This window comes from Salmo salar, chromosome ssa13 (genome assembly GCF_905237065.1).
Source record: "Salmo salar chromosome ssa13, Ssal_v3.1, whole genome shotgun sequence".
NCBI lineage: Eukaryota > Metazoa > Chordata > Actinopteri > Salmoniformes > Salmonidae > Salmo > Salmo salar.
In genome coordinates this window covers 77587975-77610890 of record NC_059454.1, presented here as the reverse complement: position 1 = coordinate 77610890, position 22916 = coordinate 77587975, and the positions used below count along the sequence as shown (strand labels likewise).

Sequence of the window (22916 nt, the reverse complement as noted above, 5' to 3'; positions counted from 1 at the left end):
CGGCACCCCTGGAGCAAATTAGGGTTAAGTGCCTTGCTCAAGGGCACATCAATAGATTTTCACATAGTCGGCTCGGGTATTCGAAACAGCAACCTTTCGGATATTGGCACAATGCTCTAACTGCTAAGCTACCTGCCGCCTCTAAATAGAGAAAAAAATTGAAAATTATAATATAATAATAATAATTATAATGGAAATAGAGAAACATATGTGATCGTATCCCAATGTAATCAAGGTTTGAAATGATTCTGTTTTTGTCAAATACTATATCTGTTTGTGATTCTTTCTGTCAATTTGCAGTGAACAAATTATTCATAACTATGTTCCAACCCACAAATTGTGGACCCCTGGACTAAAATATCAACCAATCTGTTATAGTGCTCCTGAGTGGCGCAGTGGTCTAAGGCACTGCATCTCAGTGCTAGAGGTGTCAATACAGACCCTGGTTCGATTCCAGGCGGTATCACAACCGGCCGTGATTGGGAGTCTCATAGGGCGGCGCACAATTGGGCCAGTGTCGTCCTGGTTAGGGTTTGGCTGGGATAGGCCGTCATTGTAAAATAAGAATTTGTTCTTCACTGACTTACCTAGTTATATATCTATATTTTTGTATCTGTTTATTACCGACTTAAATGTATAAAGCTTTTGTAAAGCCTTTTAAATACATTATAACCATTACAAATAATGTCAAGTGTTAGGAGTTTGGTTGTCACTTTTTGTTTATCATCATGTGTAGGACATGAATAGGACATGATATTAAAATTAGTTTTTGTTTTTGTTTCTGTAGAGGCATTCGTCTATCAAACCGCTCTCAAAGACACTGGAGAAAAGGATTAACCATGGAGATTTTTCTCATTCAGGTACGTGACACTCTGTAGATAGAGCAAGTATCAAAGTATCTAGACACACACACAACTTTGTAAAACACCAATTAGATCAAAAACGCTTCTTTATCATTGAAACCAACGCATTCTGGCATCTTCCTTCATCAGCACATTTGACTAACTACAAACAGTCACAACAGTCACATCCTTTGCACATCCTCCTTCCCCCTCTACCTCCCCCATCCCTGGTTCCTGATTCCTCTGTTTACCAGATAAGTATGGGGGCTCTGGGGATGAGCTGAAGCCCAGCAGCCTTATGAGGAAGAGTCCTTCCCTGGAGTCAGTCATCAAATCCCCAGCAACCTTCAGCAGCCGCAGCCACTCCATGAGCTACAACAAGAACAACAGCAAGCTCAGGTGGGCCCTCCTCACTGCAGATTTAGAGAAAGAGACCACACGACTACAGCGATCACAGAAACATACACACGTATCACTTGTAACATCACACATCATCACCGGTTCATACACATACAGTAGATCAGGGGTTCCCAACGTTTCCTGGGGGGTAAACAAACTATTATTATTTGTATTTTTTATTTTATTTTTATCGCCTTTGTATAAACCGATCAATAACGACACATAACCCTGTGATGCTTTAGGCTAGAAACAAGAGGTAAACTGCCTGAGGTAGACGTGATTGCACATGTGGAGATCTTTGGTTTGTCTCTATGACATTCAGAAGCTGAGCTATGACCAAGTCAAGGAATATTACATTTTTTCCTTTGCTTGGGAAGTAATGTTATACAATGTGTGACTGTCGCTATCAATTGATCTATTCACTTTCTGTAAAAGATTGAGTGTTCATATACATTCTAATATTAAAACATATTTGGTAGTGGAATAACATTTGGGGAAATCCGGTCTTGACTTTGTATTCCTTATCCATAATAATTATTATTATTATCATTAAACAGCCTATCTAAAATATGTCATGAGTCTTGTTAAACTACGTAGAATGGCAGGAAATGAGCTTCAAAACAACACATTTTCCTAGGTCCCTTAAATTAAACAAAATCAAGTGTGACATACAAATGTGAAAAAGGGGGCCCTGGGGAATAAAATGTTGGGAACACCTGCACTAGATGCGGTGTTTCCGTTGCAGTCATTTTGCTGTGGCGCCGCGCCACGGGAAAATTGGTGCCTCCACGCCCCAAAAATAAGGAACATGAAAAAATATTTCTGCCGCGGCGCACTTCGAAGATGCTATAACAGTCCACATTTACTTATCCTCTGCAAACAAAACGAGTAATGAATAGAAAAATCGGACGCCCCATAGTAGAATAGCTTATCTATTTACCTAGTCTGGTGACATAAAGTGGTTTCTGTGAGAGGTACAGTCGGGGGGGTGTCTTGCAGGAAATCACATTATGTTCAGTTTCTGCAAGTTTTTTGGTACATAAAATGAATCAATAGGAGCCTAACTAGTTAAAATATCACATTTGATTGGCTATATGCATGGTCCAATGTAAAAAAATTATATATATTTTTATTTAACTAGGCAAGTCAGTTAAGAACAAATTCTTATTTACAATAATGGCCAAACCCTAACCGGATGACACTGGGCCAATTGTGCGTGGCCCTAGGGTAGTCCCAATCACAACCGGTTGTGATACAGCCTGGAATCGAACCAGGGTCTGTAGTGACGCTTCTAGCACTGAGATGCAGTGCCTTAGATCGTTGCGCCACTCGGGAGCCCCAAATAATGTTATTGGGCTCATTTCTGGAGGTGGAAAGTACATTTGAGGTCTTATCAGCGTAATTTTATTTTAATTCATTTTGGAGTAGAATATCCTTTTGAAAAGCCCCCCCCAAACCTCCCCCCCACCACTGCTACACATTTTTCCATAGGAAACACTGAGTAGATGACACATGCAGATACACATCCACAAATTTTCATACATATTCATACTGAGAGATCTTAACAGTCATGCACTTGGTGTTAGTTATACTCAGTGATGCAGTTTTTCACACCTTCGATTCACTATTAGAACAGTGACAAACTGGCAGAGTGTTGATCATACTGTATCTATCACCGAATTACCCCAGTTTGTACTGATTGTTACGTCCTAAATGGCACCCTATTCCCTATATTGTGCACTACTTTTAACCAGAGCCCATAGGGCTTTGGTAAAAAAAAATAGTGCACTATATAGGGAATATGGTGCCATTTGGGACGTACAAATTGACTGAACCCTATGGTTTGATACTGGGAGTCCCAAGAGTCTTCTGTTCTGGTGTGCTAGACACAGTAGAAGTAAACTTGGAAGAGATGAGTCAGAGAGAAATGTTAAATAAACAACAGATTACATTTGTTGTGACTACCGAACTCAAGCTTTATTAAGCATAATAAGTCTCCCTTCAGACCTCTTTCTGTTTTCTCAACCCAGCCATCAAACAATACTTTAGAACCATTTAAATATAATAAATTGGAAGGTTGTGCAGGACTATGGTAGATAGGAACCAATCTATCTGTTCAGACTGTTAGAGTATGTATCTGGTCAATATGTCAGTGTATTATGTTTGTTGTTTATAACAGTGTGTTATATGTGAAAATGGGATTGTATTATAAATTGTATTTGAATGTTTATGGAATCTTGGAAGATTAGTCCAAATGAGGACTAAATTCAAATCAAATCAAAATCTCTCAAAAAAAATCACTTCAATGCAGGAGATGCATCGCATATGTTTACGGTCACATAGTTTTTCATTGTTTATCTAGAGCTAATGACAAACATGCATAATTCATGTGATATCGAGGGTGACCCAATGTCCTACTATTAAACTATCAACACACACGCAACACACAAACACTAGATTGTCTAGATCTCTACATTGTCACAGACACAAACAACAGTATGTGAACATTTGTTGCTCCTCAAATGTGTTTATATTTAGTATTGTTTTCGCAACTGTATGTCACCAGTGAATTCATACACTGGCTTTTAAAAAGCAACATTTGTTATGACAATTTCCGATTCCCCAAGCTCTAGTATGTCGTAAGATGATGAAATAAACAACATCTTTTAGTGTTTAAACGGGATCATGTAGCTCAGTGCAACCAAGGACTCTTTATGTTCCCATGGCCAAAAAGACTACTAGCTTTCATTATGACAGCCCAGGAGATCACATCAGCGACAGGACGTGTGTGTGTGTGTGTGTGTGTGTGTGTGTGTGTGTGTGTGTGTGTGTGTGTGTGTGTGTGTGTGTGTGTGTGTGTGTGTGTGTGTGTGTGTGTGTGTGTGTGTGTGTGTGTGTGTGTGTGTGTGTGTGTGCCTGCGTGAGGGCATGCATGCGTCATTACTGTATGTGAGGTTGATGGAGACATACATGTCCCAACATACAGGTCAGATGCCATAATTTTTGTTTCCCTCTCTGTCCATGGCTGCGGTGTCTTTCTGCGGTGTCAGTGTGGAAAGAAAGGACCCCTTGGCTGCGCTGGCGCGGGAGTATGGGGGATCTAAGAGGAACGCTCTACTGAAGTGGTGCCAGAAGAAAACAGAAGGCTATCCGGTAAGGGCCCTGGGTCAGAGACCTGTCTCAATACATAACCCTATCAAATTCCTCTTTCTTTCTCTCGCTTTCTCTCTCCCCGTCTCTCTGACCCTCTCACTCTCTCTCCTCTCTCTCTGCCTCTCTCTCTCTCCTTTCTCCCTCTTTTTCTCTTTTGCTATCTCTCTCTCTCGCTAGATATCAGGCATATGTCATGCAGGCCATACTGTGCAGTGAATGTTCCTAAAAATCCAAGATTTGGTGGGAACACTTTAGTATAGGAAAACCCATCTTAAGATACTATGTCCTTATTAGTCGCACATTGAGACAGATTACGAAGAATCTCTTTCTTGTTTTACTTGCTCTTTATTAAATACAAATAAATTATTACATTTATTAAATATGTCTTTATTATGACTAACAATGAGGTTATTAAAGATTGGCCAATAACACATGACTTATAATGTTAGAATAAAAACACAAGTAATAAAGGCCTAATATATAACTAATAAGACCAAATAAAAACCTTATATATAGCTAACAAGACCAAATAAAGGCCTTATAGCTAGTAATATACACACTTATAAACAACAAATTAGTGACTTATTTACATGTGCACTTATTTATAAAGTGTTACCCAAGGCTTTATACTATAAACTGTGCTTCTCATTGGAACATGTTGGCTTATAGAGCATATTGCGGTTTTAGGCTGTTTTTACATAATAGTCTGCTGTGTTTACACACAGACAAACCCTCACCTCACCTGTCCTCACTGTGTGGACATAAAATGATATCATTAATGTCCGCAAATCATCCTCAATGCAAAGGGATCCAGTACAAAGAATACAGTGGAACGTGTGGATGTGTGTGTGTGGGGGGGGGTGTCTGAGCAAACACATAAGTGAGCGTGCATGAGTGAGTGCATTTGTGTCTGCATGCATGTTATTATGTGTGCGTGTTCCCTTTCTAGGCCCACGTTCACCTGGTTTAGCCCTCAACTAATAGCCTGTTTAAGGAGTCCATTAAACACAGTGGGATTACTGGGATTACTGATTGTACATCATGTGTGAGGGCCAGCTAATGCCACTAACACTGGTAAACAAAGGCTAAGAAAGGAGGGTCGGGGTCTGCCTGGTCTCTGCACTGTTCTCCTTCTTAGGTAAATTCCATCGCAGTATGGGGTGTGCTAGCTAGCTTACAGTAACACCAAGGCTGCGACTGAAATGTAATGTCTTCATGGCGCGCACAAACAGGAATTTCCAAGACTGTGTCCTTCTAAAACTAATATTTCTTATTCGTTTTTGAAGTCACATGCCTGAAACCTTGAACATAGACTGCTGACACCCTGTGGAAGCCATAGGAATTGCATCCAGGGAGCTAATTTTCAATATGACCTTTCTCTTGCATTTCTAAGAGGACGGTCTCTCAAAAAAAAGAAATTCTGGTTGGTTTTCTCCTACCATATCTATTGTGTTATATTCTCCTACATTATTTGAACATTTCTACAAATTTCAAAGTGTTTTCTTTCCAATGGTACCAATTATATACATATCCTGGCTTCAGGGCCTGAGCTGTAGGCAGTTTACTTTGGGCACGTCATTCAGACAGGAGGAGGAGAAAAAGGGGCCTATCCCTAATTAAGACAAGGTTAAAGGTGACTAAAAATAGACAAGCTTTAAATCATTGAATGAGTTGTTAGATCAATAGAGTTCCTGTTTTTAGGCATGTTGGGTGGTGAAATGAGTCATCCCTCCACCCTGTCCTCTGTTGCCATGGTACCTCGTTCATAATTCTGACTCACTGCTGATGTTCCTAAGACACTGCAAATCCACTGCGATGAAAACAGCCAACCTTGATAGTTACAGTAGATACGTTTATTTCTCTAGCACACCAACTGAATGGACTCTACTGAAGAATGGCTGTATTTGCAGCTATGCACTCCTTTAACTGGGAGATGGACATGGTCTCCATCTTGATGGAGACTGCTTATCTGATTGTTTCTTTCATACACAAACTGAATGGTATATAGCTGTGGGGTATTCATTTTGGTCAACGCTCTTATCCAGAGCAATTAGGTTTACATGACTTGCTCAATGGCACATCGACAGCTTTTCACCTAGTCGACTCAGGGATTCGAACCTTTCGGTTACTGGCCCAACGGTCTTAACCGCTCGGCTACCTCTCGTTTCAGTCATTGGCACCTACTGGTATTCTATGGTCTACTTTTACACTCAGTGGTTCTGCTGAGGAGAATAATCATTCTCTGGTTTCTGGAATGCAATAAGAGGCTTTGGCTAATAGCTGGATGAAAATGTATTTCAGTACATGGAATGAATAGGCTCTGAGGTGACTGTTACAGTATATGATGATGCGTAATTTCCATGTGAGCATCCATGTGTTTGAATTCCTCCTCAGATTGTGAGTGTTGCATAATAGTGCAGAAACATCCATGTGTTTTTGTGTCAGGACAACAGCCGTCCATGTCTAAATAATTTATTAATTATTGAATTAATTAATTAATCTGTATTTGATGCCATGGGCATCAGTTTTGAGTTCTAAAATTACATTCCATCTCATGGCACATCCCAGTAATAGGAACAGATATGGCCACAGGCCTTCTCTGACCACACGGCTGCCTGGGAAAGGAAAAGGTTACTGCCAGAGCACAATATGGGCCATAAATTGAGCTTAATATCAGGCCAGCAAAGGTCAGAGCAGACAACCAACTATGTTCACCGTCATGCCCTGTTCCCGACAGAGGCCCACTAATGACCTGCTAATGTGTGGAGACAGACAGCCTGTCACCGTCAAACATCTCTTCTTAAGGCTGTTGGCTAGCCAGGCTGAGGCCATAGTGTTGATAGCGTTACACAGAACGGGAGTTTGGGCAGTTGAGATCCCTTTCCCTTTTCTACCTAACCATCATTCTGGTTTGATAAAGGTTAGTGGGGGTTATACCTTTCAGTTTCAACAGATTTTAGTGTATTGTTCTGTGGGATACCTATTTTGCTCCATTTAGTAAGGTGGGTCGTGAGGTGATATTTCCCTACTAACAGGACTCTTAAAGCTCCAAATCATGTTGTCGGGTTGAAGAGGTCATGTAATGGGGACATAATTAACTGTCACTTTGAAGTATTTTACCAGCCCTGTAGGAATATTGACTCTTCTGTGTGCGGTGTGTGTACGTGTGTCTGGTGTGCGTGTCTGTGTGTGTTCTCTCTGTTGCACGGCTCAGCTGAAGTAGGTGTCAGGAAACTGGCCTCGGATATTTTCTCATCTGTCTGTGTGGAGCCAGAATGGCCTCTCTCTCAGACAGCCCCTCCCCCTGGCTGGAGGTCAGTTGTTATTATACCACAGACATATTGTTACAAGGCCTGTGGTCAAACAAGACTCTAAGTTAAATTAAGATGGAAAAACAGGCACTACTGTAATCAAGAGGGGGCTATATCCCGTTTAAAATGAAAACCACTAAAGACACATTGTGTCCCAAATGGCACCCTTTTCCTTATAGTGCACTACTTTGGACCAGAGCCATAGTACACTATATAGGGAATAGAGTGCCATTTGGGATGCATATTTTGAAGCTATATTCCTATTGGGGATGCAAAGCCTAATTACAATACTTTTCCTGTGGTCAATAATAATTACTGGGATGGATTTAGACGGCTGTTAGCCTAGCTGTTAGAGCGTTGGGCCAGTTAATGAAAGGTCGCTGGTTCAAATACCCTAGCCGACAAGGTGAAAAATCTGTCGATGTACCCATGAGCAAGGCACTTAACCCGAATTTGCTCCAGCGGTGCCGTACTACTATGGCTGACCCTTTAAACACCTATCCAGTGTATGTGACAATAAAACATCTTGTTTTTTTTATATGCTAGGATTTTCATTTGATTTAGTAGCTATTATATCACGTTAATACTAGCATAATAAATCTAGGGTCATTATTGAGCACGATGAAGGGCTAACTTGGCTATTATGTGTTTGATTTTGAACACCATCCTCCTGTCACATCAAACTAAAAGAGGATGGCAGGTTTTTGCAGTTTTTGATGTTGAAAACAAGATACAGTGTGAAGCCACTGTGTACGTGTGGACATACTCGTACATCCCACCTGAGCCCTCTCCCTTTATATGGAGCAGTGATGATGGCCATGGGCCTCTATGTATGTGCCCACTCAGGCGGTGTGTGTGTCTGCGTGTGTGTGTGTCAACCTGCCAATACGGCTCGTGCCACTGGCCATACTCTAACGACTAACAAGGTCAACGAGATACCATTAAACGTGGTAAACAACACACACAGTGACGTGAGTGCTGGAGGTGGCCGTGCTGTTGCCATGGTGAGGAAGAGATCAATACCCTCCGGGTAGAAGGGAAGAAGGGGTAAACACAACACCACGGTAATGTGACCAAGATTAGTAGATACACACACACACACACACACACACACACACACACACACACACACACACACACACACACACACACACACACACACACACACACACACACACACAGGGACCTGAAGGATGTTCTCCAGTGGTGTGTGTCAACATCTGGAGGGGAGGCGCGTGCTTGGTGGGACTGCTCTCACAACACCTCAAATGTCAGCTTCTCAAAAGAGACAATCAATCAGCAAAGACATTTTTACATTTTAGCAGACACTCTTATCCAGAGCAACTTACAGTAGTGAATGCATACATTTCATACATTTTTTATTTTTTTCCTGTGCTGGCCCCCCATGGGAATCAAACCCACAACCCTGGCATTGCAAACACCATGCTCTACCAACTGAGCTACAGGGAAGACCTTAATGATGTTCTGATTGACTGGGACCTGTGGGAGCTAGCTAGCCGCTCTCAGAGTGGATGACAGGAGAGAGAGAGAGCTCTCACAGGAAATCAACATTCACTGTTTGTAGATTTCACACACAAACACAGGCACCTCCACACACACACACACACACTTCAAACAGAGCTGACCATATGTACAGTGAGGGAAAAAAGTATTTGATCCCCTGCTGATTTTGTACATTTTCCCACTGACAAAGAAATGATCAGTCTATAATTTTAATGGTAGGTTTATTTGAACAGTGAGAGACAGAATAACAACAAAAAAATCCAGAAAACGCATGTCAAAAATGTTATACAATTATTTGCATTTTAATGAGGGAAATAAGTATTTGACCCCTCTGCAAAACATTACTTAGTACTTGGTGGCAAAACCCTTGTTGGCAATCACAGAGGTCAGATGATTCTTGTAGTTGGCCACCAGGTTTGCACACATCTCAGGAGGGATTTTGTCCAACTGCTCTTTGCAGATCTTCTCCAAGTCATTAAGGTTTCGAGGCTGACGTTTGGCAACTTGAACCTTCAGCTCCCTCCACAGATTTTCTATGGGATTAAGGTCTGGAAACTGGCTAGGCCACTCCAGGACCTTAATGTGCTTCTTCTTGAGCCACTCCTTTGTTGCCTTGGCCGTGTGTTTTGGGTCATTGTCATGCTGGAATACTCATCCACGACCCATTTTCAATGCCCTGGCTGAGGGAAGGAGGTTCTCACCCAAGATTTGACGGTACATGGCCCCGTCCATCGTCCCTTTGATGCGGTGAAGTTGTCCTGTCCCCTTAGCAGAAAACACCACCAAAGCATAATGTTTCCACCTCCATGTTTGACGGTGGGGATGGTGTTCTTGGGGTCATAGGCAGCATTCCTCCTCCTCCAAACACGGCGAGTTGAGTTGATGCCAAAGAGCTCCATTTTGGTCTCATCTGAACACAACACTTTCACCCAGTTGTCCTCTGAATCATTCAGATGTTCATTGGCAAATTTCAGACGGGCATGTATATGTGCTTTCTTGAGCAGGGGGACCTTGCGGGTGCTGCAGGATTGCAGTTCTTCACGGCGTAGTGTGTTACCAATTGTTTTCTTGCTGACTATGTTCTCAGCTGCCTTGAGATCATTGGCAAGATCCTCCCGTGTAGTTCTGGGCGTATTCCTCACCGTTCTCATGATTATTGCAACTCCACGAGGTGAGATCTTGCATGGAGCCCCAGGCCGAGGGAGATTGACAGTTCTTTGGTGTTTCTTCCATTTGCGAATAATCGCACCAACTGTTGTCACCTTCTCACCAAGCTGCTTGGCGATGGTCTTGTAGCCCATTCCAGCCTTGTGTAGGTCTACAATCTTGTCCCTGACATCCTTGGAGAGCTCTTTGGTCTTGGCCATGGTGGAGAGTTTGGAATCTGATTGATTGATTGCTTCTGTGGACAGGTATCTTTTATACAGGTAACAAACTGAGTTTAGGAGCACTCCCTTTAAGAGTGTGCTCCTAATCTCAGCTCGTTACCTGTATAAAAGACACCTGGGAGCCATAAATCTTTCTGATTGAGAGGGGGTCAAATACTTATTTCCCTCATTAAAATGCAAATCAATTTATGACATTTTTGACATGCGTTTTTCTGGATTTTTTTGTTGTTATTCTGTCTCTCACTGTTCAAGTACTCCTACCATTAAAATTAAAGACTGATCATTTCTTTGTCAGTGGGCAAGCGTACAAAATCAGCAGGGGATCAAATACTTTTTTCCCTCACTGTACATGCCTCGACCAAAGGCCATGCAGAAGACATTATCATCATGACAAATGATCTGTTTGAATGATGATTACAGTATCTCAGTTGTACTTAAATCCACTGCCCGTCACAGACAGTTAATCACTTCAATCACAATCAATACAGAGTCTTTAAAAACAAAAGGTTTTGTTCTGATTCCACCTGCGCTGGTTTCCCACTGTATTTTTATCATGGTGGTCTTTGATGTTGTTATTTGGGTCAGCAGCCCGGACGGCGACTTATTCAATTAACCAAAACATAAGCCTTGATCATTGTTCAGGATGGGAACAATGAGGAGAAGGCGAACAGACAGGCTTAGCAGGGAGTCTCAGTCTGGGCTCAACAGAACGTAGCCTCAGCTGGGACTAACTGAGGAGATTGGCCTTCCTCTGTCATCCGGCCCTCTCTGAGAAACAAACACAACCTCCCCTGGCGGTAGAGAGGGGGCGAGCTAGGACCCCCAGCGGTGTGAGGAAGAAGGAAAGAGCTAATGAATAGGGGGGTGGGGGTATATCTAGAGAGAAGAATTGGGACATTCGAACTGTGTCATGATACTGCTGGGGTGGGCCTTAGGGGGAGGCAGCAGATACATTGGTTAAAATGCATCATGACTCTCCCTGCCTCAGTACCATGTATATGGGAGATAAATACTTACTCAACACAATTCAAGCTGACACAAAGGCCTTGGTATCCCTATATCCTATTTGACTTCTGCCACTCTTCCTAACACCTGAGAGAGAGAGAGAGAGAGAGAGAGAGAGAGAGAGAGATAGAGATAGAGATAGAGAACACAGTCCATTATTATATATGGACGGGCTGCTTAGCTGCCTCACACTCATATTACATTTACATTTTAGTAATTTAGCAGACGCTCTTATCCAGAGCAACTTACAGTTAGTGCATACACTAGGTGGGACAACCACATATCACAGTCATAGTAAGTAAATTTTTTCTCAATAAAGTAGCTTTCAGAAAAGTCAGCGCTAGAAATATATATTTGACTTAACCTGCCGCTCCTGTGTGTGTGTGTGTGTGTGTGTGTGTGTGTGTGTGTGTGTGTGTGTGTGTGTGTGTGTGTGTGTGTGTGTGTGTGTGTGTGTGTGTGTGTGTGTGTGCGTGCTTTTCTTTCAGGCTTTCATTGGTCAGGCTGTCATGATTAATTGCATGGCCTATTACGGCAGCTTCCCTTTTCTTTGTTCACCCGGGAGAGGGGCTCAGGGCTTAAAGGGATAGTTCGGGATTTTGCAAATGAAGCCTTTTATCTACTAACCTGGCTAAAACCTAACTTGAAGTCCTCCTGACTTGATCGTTTGTAAAGGCTATTTTGATGTTGTCGGCATGATGTGTCAATAACAAAGGGAATGTGCTTTTTTACTGATTGGTTCTGGTGTCTTTCTCCCTCAAACCCCCCTTCCAATACAACTGTTGTATTTTCAAATACAACGTGACGTCTCAACCACCCAGGAAATAAAATACAACCGTTTGAGAGAACCAATCTAAGCTCAGCCAGAAATAAGCACAACTTGGAACAAATTCTGCATTTACAACGGCTTCCTGTCCAGACCAGTGTGTCACAGCTCTCTTTCGCTTTGAGTCACATGAGTTGCGTCAGCCAGGCTGTTTATCTACTTCCCCAGAGCCAGATGAATTCCTGGATGCCATTGTTATGTCTTGCGTCCAGTATGAAGCAAGTTACAGGTAGTTTCGCAAGCCAAGCTAAATAGCATTAGCTCTAACTTAATGCAAAGACCAGTCTTTACACTAAGCTAGTTGTCATTGGCTCGCGAATGCATATTGACTGTAAGGTTTTATTGTAACTGCAATGACAATGTGTTGGGCCAGTGTGGTAGATGTGAGAAACAAAATAAAAAAGTGAGAGATGACTGTTGGTTTGTGCTGCAGTATGTAGAGAGCTTTATTTATAGTATTGGAACTTCTTTGTTGTCGTAGCTGATGGTGATATTGTATGGCTGACTGGCTGGCAGACTTGCTGGCTGGCTTACTGACTGGCTGACAGGCTGGGCTTCCTAATGCAATCATACTGTATGTTATCTACATAATCTCTTACTGCAGTGGGCTAAATCAGGGTCACACAGAGTGTTTATTGGTAGTCTTAAACATTTGTCTTAAACAAATCTTCTTTCGACCAATCGATTGGTCAAAATTGTAAAACATGTATTTTTCCATATATAGACACATCCTATGTGTTTTAATCAAATCAATTATATGCACTGAGCTTGTCTGATGCTTTAACCGAACTGTTTGATGAAATAATTAAGACTCACAAATGACTAGAGGGAGTCTGACTGAAAAGTTATGCTACCAAAATCCCCAATTTATTTAGGGAAAACATTCCATATTCCCTCAACCCTTGCTCTCTTTACGTGACACATGTATGCATCGCATGCACGTGACCAATAGGGCCTGACCAATAGCTCCCGAGTGGCACAGCGGTCTACGGCACTGCATCTCAGTACAAGAGGCTACAGTACTACAGTCCCTGGTTCGAATCCAGGCTGAATCACATGATTTGGAGTCCAATAGGACGGCGCACAATTGGCCCGGCCGTCATTGTAAATAAGAATTTGTTCTTAATTGACTTGCCTAGTTAAAGAAAGATTAAGTAATTAAAAAATTATCATATTCATAATCACATCAATAAATTGGTTATAACAAACTCAGCAAAATGAATGCAGAGGACGTGACAAATAAACTAAAAATGGGGGAATGTTTACTGGTTGCTCAGGAGGTAAAGGGGAAGTCAGATGTGTGGAATAAATTTGACTAGTTGTGGAAAATACTGGGGATTAAGAAAAAGAAGGTAAGGAGCTAGCGCTGCATGCATATTATGTGTGCCAAACAGGTGCTGTTACTGTAGATTACAATATCATTTTTATGAGCATTTGGAACAATGTAAACAACACAGTGTACCAGAGAGTCTGTTGTAATGTTTTTTTTACGTTTTTTTTTTAATGCCTTTATTTCAGCAAAGACTAAAAACAGTCACATTCATTTGTGAATGCAATTTCGGGAAATGGAACAGTTTAGGCCTATTTATTGTTTACGCTAATTATTCAATGGTCGCTTTGTTATTTTCATTAAAAACTAAACTGCTTGATTGCATTTAAAATCATGAATGACTCGTATGTTGTGTGATGACATGAATGAATAAATGAATGATTGGTACAGTAGCCTATATAAGAACTGAAATATAGGCCTAAGTAAGTTACAGTATTAAGACTAAACAGGATGCTCTCTTCGGCCTACAGCTCGATGGTGGTTATACAAGGCTGCTATACTTAGCCTACTAATGATAATGACATTACTTATTATTATAATGATGATCATGATAATAGTAATAATAACAATAAGAAGGGGATCAAGGGAGAGGAGGGTTATTATTATTGTTAGAAATACACATTTCCAGACAGTTTGGAACAGTTTAAACAACACTAAATAAATTATAATTAATACCAGAGAGGCTGGTCTAATGGAAAGAAAGTTTAAAGTCTTTACTACAGCATAGCAAAGATTAAAAACAGTTTAAAAATGGTTTACCCGACATGTGGTTGCGTGTGGCTTGGTGCTCACGGAATCAGAAGACTATTAAACAAATACTCAAACAGGCAACAGAAGCAGGATCTGTCTTTTCTGGAGATATATATGGATGATTTATAAAGCCAGGCACCTTTAACAGTTAGGCTATTGATTATAGACATAATTAAGTTGGGGTTTCCTCTCTCCTCACTTTTCTTAGACCATTAAGGCAAGGGCTGTTTTATCTTCTCCTAACTCCACTGCTGCCTCCACCGCATTGTTCTCAACACCAATATGCTGGTTAACTTTTCTATTATGCACATAGCAACATGGTCTAGGAAAAGGCGCCAATTCAACAGCACACTGATGCGATTCAGAACCAAATGCGCTTTCTCCCAACGTGGGAGAAAGCGCATTTGTTATTAAATAATATAATTTTTATTTGTGTTGCATCATTGATCTTACATATTCAATTTCAGTAGCACGTCTTAGACTGATGGACTGTGCCATCCCCACGGCCTCCACAATGGATCAGTCCACTCAGACAGATGCAAATGTTTTTTTGCTACTGCTCGACTAAAGAAATCTCTGTCGACCAACAGCCTATCGATCAAACAATCGACCAGTTGACTAAATGGGGTCAGCAATACACCTCACACACATGATTATGGGCTTAAAATATAGAGTAAAATATAGAGTTGAAATATATTCAATTTTGAGTTTACATTCCAATATTACACTTTATATACATGACATGACAGAAGACTGAAATATAACAAAACCGTTTGACATAGAAACACCGGATTTAAGGGTGGGAGTTTTTAAAAATAATGTTTATTAATTGTGAAATTATGAAAAATATGAATAACATTCCACCCAGGAGGCCACTAGAGGACGATTTGGTCATTTGACTGCAGGAAAGAGGTACAGCTGGTTTACCGGCAAAGCAAATGTATACTCGCTCTCTCGATTCATCTCTCCCCCACTCTATCCATATCTAGCTTGCCCACTTCCACCTCTCTCTCCCCCTCTCCTCTCTCACCCTTTCTCTCCTTCTCAATCTCCCTCACGCCCCTTATCTGTCTCTATCTCTCCCCCTCTTCTCTCTCTCTCCCCCAATATACTTTCATTTGATTTCTCTCTCCTTTTGGTTCTAGTAACTGGGCAGCTCAGTCTTTTGTGTAGAGCGAGACATTTCCTGTCGCTTGATGCTGTGTTTGCTTTTCTGAGCCTGGTCCCCGAGTAATGATCGGGTCTGCTGTTGTTTTAACATTCATGGTGCCCCCTCTCTCAATCCCCCATCCCCCTTTATTCTGCCCCTGCCCCACCCCCCCACCCAAACATGGCCAGACCAGACCAGGATATAACTCTGTGCTCCTCAGAACAAGACAAACACAAACAGACTATGGACCCCTCATCGTTCCTCTACCTCCCTGCCCAACCCATGAGTCATTGTCTGAGTCAGACAGACCCTGTGTGTGTGTGTGTATGTGTATATCAGTGTGTCTGGCTCTCTCATCCCCATACAGTAGAATGGGTTCAGAGCTTCTGCTGCTCCAGTCCACAGACTGGCAGGACAGGAGAGAGGAGAGTAGAGGGATGTATGGAAGGAACGCCAGCCTACATGACTGTGCAGGTCTGCCTGGGTGGGAGACAATAATAGACAGGCAATGAGTGATATTACAGTGATGGGATGTCTTGTTCTAATCTACATGCTTTTAGTTTGGTGCATTTGTACTGAATGGAATCAGTCTCTAGTTATTCAAGGAATAGATTGTAAGGTTCCTTCCTTGTAAATTGGACCCAACAGCAGCACCTGTTATTGAGAACTGCAGAATAATAAAGTCTACATCCCAAACAGCACCCTATTCCCTATTTAGAGCACTACTTTTAAATCCAGACTTTTGGCAGTGCAGTATACAGACGGAATAGGGTACAATTTGGTATGCAGCCAAAGTGACCGTTCTGTAACCTTAGGAATGCAGTGCAGCATTTGAGCCTCCCCTATCCTCCCAGAAGCCCTGTAACAGGAAGCCCATCGGGGACAGACAGCAGGACAACTAAGTGACAGGGTCAGGGGAACTACAGGGATTGCACCCAGGGGAGACAGCTCTCTGGCTGGGTGTCCTGTTCCCAACATTCCATCTGGATCTGGCAGCACATGGAAGGGAAGAAGGGGACACAAAAAAGGACTCTCAATCCAACAAGGATCTGCACTGTAAAAAAAAAGTCAACTTAACCAATTGCTTAATCAGCATTATTCTGTGAGTTGGGTGGACTTCAGAAGGACAAGCCATTCTGCTAGTCTATGAACGTTTGTTCACTCAACAAACTTTACTCACAGGGAGTTGAATGTATAAAAACTTGTTGAGTCGAATTACAAATTCGTGTTTGCCGTTTGAAGGCAACACTGTATGTTGGTTCAGCTACACTACCGGTCAAAAGTTTTAGAACGCCTACTCATTCAAGGGTTTTTCTTTATTTTTACTAATTTCTACATTGTAGAATAATAGTGAAGACATCAAAACTATGAAATAACACATATGGAATCTATATATAAATATAATATAACATATATTTTATATTTGAGATGCTTCAAACAGCCACCATTTGCCTTGATGACAGCTTTGCGCACTCTTGGCATTCTCTCAACCAGCTTCACCTGAAATGCTTTTCCAACAGTCTTGAAGGAGTTCCCACATATGCTGAGCACTTGTTGGCTGCTTTCCCTTCACTCTGTGGTCCGACTCATCCCAAACCTTCTTAATTTGGTTGAGTTCGGGGGATTGTGGAGCCCAAGTCATCTGATGCAGCACTCCATCACTCTCTTTCTTGGTGAAATAGCCCTTACACATTCTGAAGGTGTGTTGAGTCATTGTCCTGTTGAAAAGTAAATGATAGTCCCACTAAGCCCAAACCAGATGGGATGGCATATCGCTGCAGAATGCTGTGGTAGCCATGCTGGTTAAGTGTGCCTTAAATTCTAAATAAATCACTGACAGTGTCACGAGCAAAGCACCTCCACACCATAACACCTTCTCCATGCTTTACAGTGGGAAATACACATGCAGAGACATTCCGTTCACCCACACAGCGTCTCACAAAGACACAGCAGTTGGAACCAAAAATCTCAAAATTGGAATCGTGTTTCTTGGTCCAAGCAAGTCTCTTCTTCTTATTGATGTCCTTTAGTAGTGTTTTCTTAGCAGCAATTCGACCATGAACAGTTGATATTGAGATGTGTCTGTTACTTGAACTCTGTGAAGCATGTGTTTGGGCTGCAATTTCTGAGGCTGGTAACTAATGAACTTATCCTCTGCAGCAGATGTAACTCGGGGTCTTCTATTCCAGTGGCGGTCCTCATGAGAGCCAGTTTCATCATAATGCTTGATGGTTTTTGCGACTGCACTTTCAAAGTTCTTGAAATGTTCCCTATTGACTGACCTTCATGTCTAAAAGAAATGATGGACTGTCATTTCTCTTTGCTTATTTGAGCTGTTCTTGCCATAATATGGACTTGGTGTTTTACCAAATAGGGCTATCTTCAGTATACCCCCCTACATTGTCACAACACAACTGATTGGCTCAGACGCATTAAGAAGGAAAGAAATTCCACAAATTAACTTTTAATAAGGCACACCTGTTAATTGAAATGCATTCCAGGTGACTACCTCATGAACTGATTGATAGAATGCTAAGAGTGTGCAAAGCTGTCATCAAGACAAAGGCTGGCTATTTGAAGAATCTCAAATATAAAATATATTTAGATTTGTTTTACACGTGTGTTATTTCATAGTTTTGATGTCTTCACTATTATTCTACAGTGTAGAAAATAGTAAAAATAAAGAAAAACGCTTGAATGAGTAGGTGTCCTAAAACTTTTGACCGGTAGTGTATATGCCCAAATGTTAACCAAAATCAAATTGTATTTGTCACATGCGCCGAATACAACAGGACCTTACAATGAAATGCTTACTTACAAGCCCTTAACCAACAATGCAGTTTTAAGAAAAAAAAAAAAAAAGAAAAAATAGGAATAAAAGTAACAAATAATTAAAGAGCAGAAGTAAAAAAAACTATTGCGAGGCTATATACAGGGGGTACCGGTCAATGTGCGGGGGCACAAGTTAGTCCAGGTAATTGAGGTAATATTTACATGTAGGTAGAGTTATTAAAGTGACTATGCATAGATAATAACAGAGGGTAGCAGCAGCGTAAAGGGGGGAGGGGGGGGGGGGCAATGCAAATAGACTTGGTAGCCATTTGATTAGATGTTCAGGAGTCTTATGGCTTGGGGGTAGAAGCTGTTTAGAAGCCTCTTGGACCTAGACTTGGCACTCCAGTACCTCTTGCCGTGCGGTAGCAGAGAGAACAGTCTATGACTAGGCTGGCTGGAGTCTTTGACAATTTTTAGGGCCTTCCTCTGACACCAACTGGTATAGAGGTCCTGGATGGCAGGAAGCTTGGCCAAGGCACTACCCTCTGTAGTGCCTTGCGGTCGGAGACAGAGCAGTTGCCATACCAAGTAGTGATGCAACCCGTCAGGATGCTCTCAATGGTGCAGCTGTAGAACTTTTTTGAGGATCTGAGGACCCATGCCAAATCTTTTCAGTCTCCTGAGGGGGAATACGTTTTGTTGTGCCCTCTTCACGACTGTTTTGGTGTGCTTGGACCATGTTAGTTTGTTGGTGATGTGGACCCCAAGGAACTTGAAGATCTCAACCTGCTCCTCTACAACACCGTCAATGAGAATGGGGGCGTTCTCGGGTCCTCCTTTTCCTGTAATCCACAATCATCTCCTTTGTCTTGATCACATTGAGGGAGAGGTTATTGTCCTTGCACCACACGGTCAGGTCTCTGACTTCCTCCCTATAGGCTGTCTCGTCGTTGTCGGTGATCAGGCCTAACACTGTTGTGTCATCTTCAAACTTAATGATGGTGTTATAGTCGTACCTGGCCCTGTAGTCATGAGTGAACCGGGAGAACAGGAGGGGACAGAGCACACACCCCTGAGGGGCCCCCGTGTTGAGGATCCGCGAGGCGGAGGTGTTGTTACCTACCCTTACCACCTGGGTGCGGCCCGTCAGGAAGTCCAGGATCCTGAGTTGTAGTCAATGAACAGCATTCTCACATAGGTGTTCCTATTGTCCAGGTGTGAAAGTGCAGTGTGGAGTGCAATAGAGATTGCATCATCTGTGGATTTGTTGGGGCGGTATGCAATTTGGAGTGCGTCTAGGGTTTCTAGGACAATGGTGTTGATTTTTAGCCATGACCATCCTTTCAAAGCACTTCATGGCTACTGACATGAGTGCCACGGGTCGGTAGTTAATTAGGCAGGTTACCTTAGTGTTCTTGGGCACAGGAACTATGGGGTCTGCTTGTTGGTATTACAGACTCAGACAGGGAGAGGTTGAACATGTCAGTAAAGACACTTGCCAGTTGGTCAGCGCATGCTCGGAGTACATGTCCTGGTAATCCGTCTGGCCCTGCGGCCTTGTGAAAGTTGACCTGTTTAAAGGTCTTACTCACATCAGCTGTGGAGAGCTTGATCACACAGTTGTTCGGAACAGCTGATGCTCTCGTGCATGTTTCAGTGTTACTTGCCTCGAAGCGAGCATATAAGTAATTTAGCTTGTCTGGTCGTGTCACTGAGCAGCTCTCAGCTGTGCTTCCCTTTGTAGTCTGTAATAGTTTGCAAGCCCTGCCACATCCGTACGATTCGATCTTAGGCCTGTATTGACACTTTGCCTGTTTGATGGTTCGTCAGAGGGCATAGTGTAATTTCTTATAAGCTTCTGGGTTAGAGTCACACTCCTTGAAAGCAGCAGCTCTACCCTTTAGCTCAGTGCAGATGTTGCTTGTAATCCATAGCTTCTGTTTGGGGTATGTACTAGCAGTCACTGTGGAGACAACATCATCAATGCACTTATTGATGAAGCCAGTGAATGATATGGTGTACTCCTCAATGCCATCAGAAGAATCCCAGAACATATTCCAGTCTGTGTTTTTTATTTTACCTTTATTTAACTAGGCAAGTCAGTTAAAAACAAATTCTTATTTTCAATGATGGCCTAGGAACACTGGGTTAACCTCTTGGCGTTCCCCTAGGATAGGGGGCGCTAAAGCGATTTTTTTTTTAAATTCGTGCCCATTTTAAACGGCCTCCTACTCAAACTCAGAAGCTAGGATATGCATATAATTAATACTTGTGGATAGAAAACACCCTAAAGTTTCTAAAACTGTTTGAATGGTGTCTGTGAGTATAACAGAACTCATATGGCAGTCAAAACCCCGAGACAGATCGAAACAGGAAGTGGAATTCTGAATTGCGAACTCAACTTCATCACGTTGCCTATTAATCACACCGTGAGCTATGGTTCATTGAGCACTTCCTATTGCTTCCACTAGATGTCCCCAGTCTTTACAAAGTGGTTTGAGTCTCCTACTGTTAAAACTGAATGAATGAGACGCTGTGGAACGTGGTCACACGGAGAGGGCCATCACCATTATGACGCCGACGCCCCTGGTTACCCTCCCCTTTCGAAACGTTTTGAAACACAATGCAATCGTCCCCCTCGAATCTTATTGGCTCTCTTGTTGAAAAACGCCCTGAAGATTTATGTTATACAACGTTTGACATGTTTGAACGAACCTAAATGGGAAAAAATGCATTTTCTCGAAATGGCTGTCCCGTGGCCGACGGAAGTTTTGGAGCAGCCTTCAGACGCGCTAACAAGAACAAGCTCTTGGAACATAAAGGAGTCTTTTTTTCGAACGAAAATACATTTGTTGTGGACCTGGGATTCCTGGAAGTGCTTTCTGATGAAGACAACCAAAGGTAAGGGATTATTGACAATAGTATACAAGACTAGATGTGATATGCGATTGTTCCAAGATGGCGCTGACCTGTAACGTTAGCCTATTTTTCATGAGTATCGCATCCCCTTTCATCGCAAAGTATGATTACCCAGTAAAGTTAATTTTAAATCTGGCATTACAGGTGCTTTCAAGAGATATTCATCTATAAATCTTAGAATGACAATATTACATTTTAAAAATGTTTTCGAATAGTAATTTAGTAAATTGTAGCTCTGTTTCATCGGATGCATTTGAGGGAAAATAGTTAGTCAACATTACGCACCGATGTAAAATGCTGTTTTTATATATAAATATGAACTTTATCGAACAAAAGAATGCATGTATTGTGTAACATGATGTCCTAGGTGTATCATCTGATGAAGATTGTCAAAGGTTAGTGCTGCATTTAGCTGTTTTTTGGTTATTTGTGATGCATGTGGTTGGTCGGAAAATGGCTATGTGGCTACTTTTACGATATACTCCTCTAGCATAATCTAATGTTTTGCTTTTGCTGTAAAGCCTTTTTGAAATCGGACAACGTGGTTCGATTCAGGAGAGGTGTATCTATAAAACGATATAATTTGATTTTTTTTAATTATTTTTTTATTACATTTTGTTATGCTAATGGCGATATGATTTTTCGCTGGATGTCCATCCCGCATACGGGACAGAGGCCGCACAGGGGTTAACTGCCTTGTTCAGGGGCAGAACAACATATATTTTTTTACCTTGTCAGCTCAGGGATTTGATCTTATAACCTTTTGGTTACTAGTCCAACACTAACCACTAGGCTACCCTGCCGTTACCTTACAATTGTAAATTGAATTAACAAACTCTGCTCAAAGTGAGCTGAATTTGAACAGGATGTTGAGTAAAATTACAAGCGTATGTTTGCTCAAAACCACGCCAACATTATATTTCCCAGCATGCTCTATTGCAGGTTGATTTTCAGAATTGTTTTTTTCAATACCTGTGTTTTTGCATGTACATTAATTGGTTGTTTCATCTTATGCTACACAAACATAAATAAATACAAATTCTAAACTAATCCAATCTGTTAGTAGTTGGATTTTTTGCACCCATTACTGAGATGTCTGTTTCAGTTTATATAATTTAGGTAGTCTCAATAAACTATCTTCCCTACATTGGTAGTCATTGTGAATGCAAGTTGTAGTTGATTAAAAGTTCAAATTGTTGGATATCCTCACTTTGGCTGGATTCCAATAGGAATTACACATCACTTTGCAAGCCAGTATAATATGACTTGCAGGAGTTTTAGACCACTGCGTTAGGGTGTAATTAGTCCCTCAAAGAAAAGCCTTATGATATATGTAATGTATTATCATAAAGATTTTGGGTTTTACACTGGGAAATGTGCAAAAAAGGTGAACATCAAGTTGAATTGTATGTTCGTTCAGCTATTTGTCAAATGTTGAGCAAAGTCACAATCCTATTGCAGCTGGTTGCCTTACAATTGTATGTTGAATCAACTTTTTTTTACAGTGTGACTGGGAGAGTGGATACCCACTTGGCACACACTGG

The 22916-nt window shown here is 41.7% G+C and overlaps 1 protein-coding gene across 3 annotated transcripts in view; it reads left to right on the top strand.

Moving 5' to 3' along the window:
- LOC106567978 (cytospin-B-like) overlaps positions 1 to 22916 on the top strand; it is a 175485-nt gene that overhangs the window by 126107 nt on the left and 26462 nt on the right. For all 3 annotated transcript variants that reach the window (XM_014137917.2, XM_014137916.2, XM_014137915.2), the window contains 3 exons: positions 788 to 860; positions 1097 to 1241; positions 4292 to 4394. In XM_014137917.2, the coding sequence (XP_013993392.1) occupies positions 788 to 860; positions 1097 to 1241; positions 4292 to 4394 (321 nt within the window). The remainder of the gene's footprint in view (positions 1 to 787; positions 861 to 1096; positions 1242 to 4291; positions 4395 to 22916) is intronic.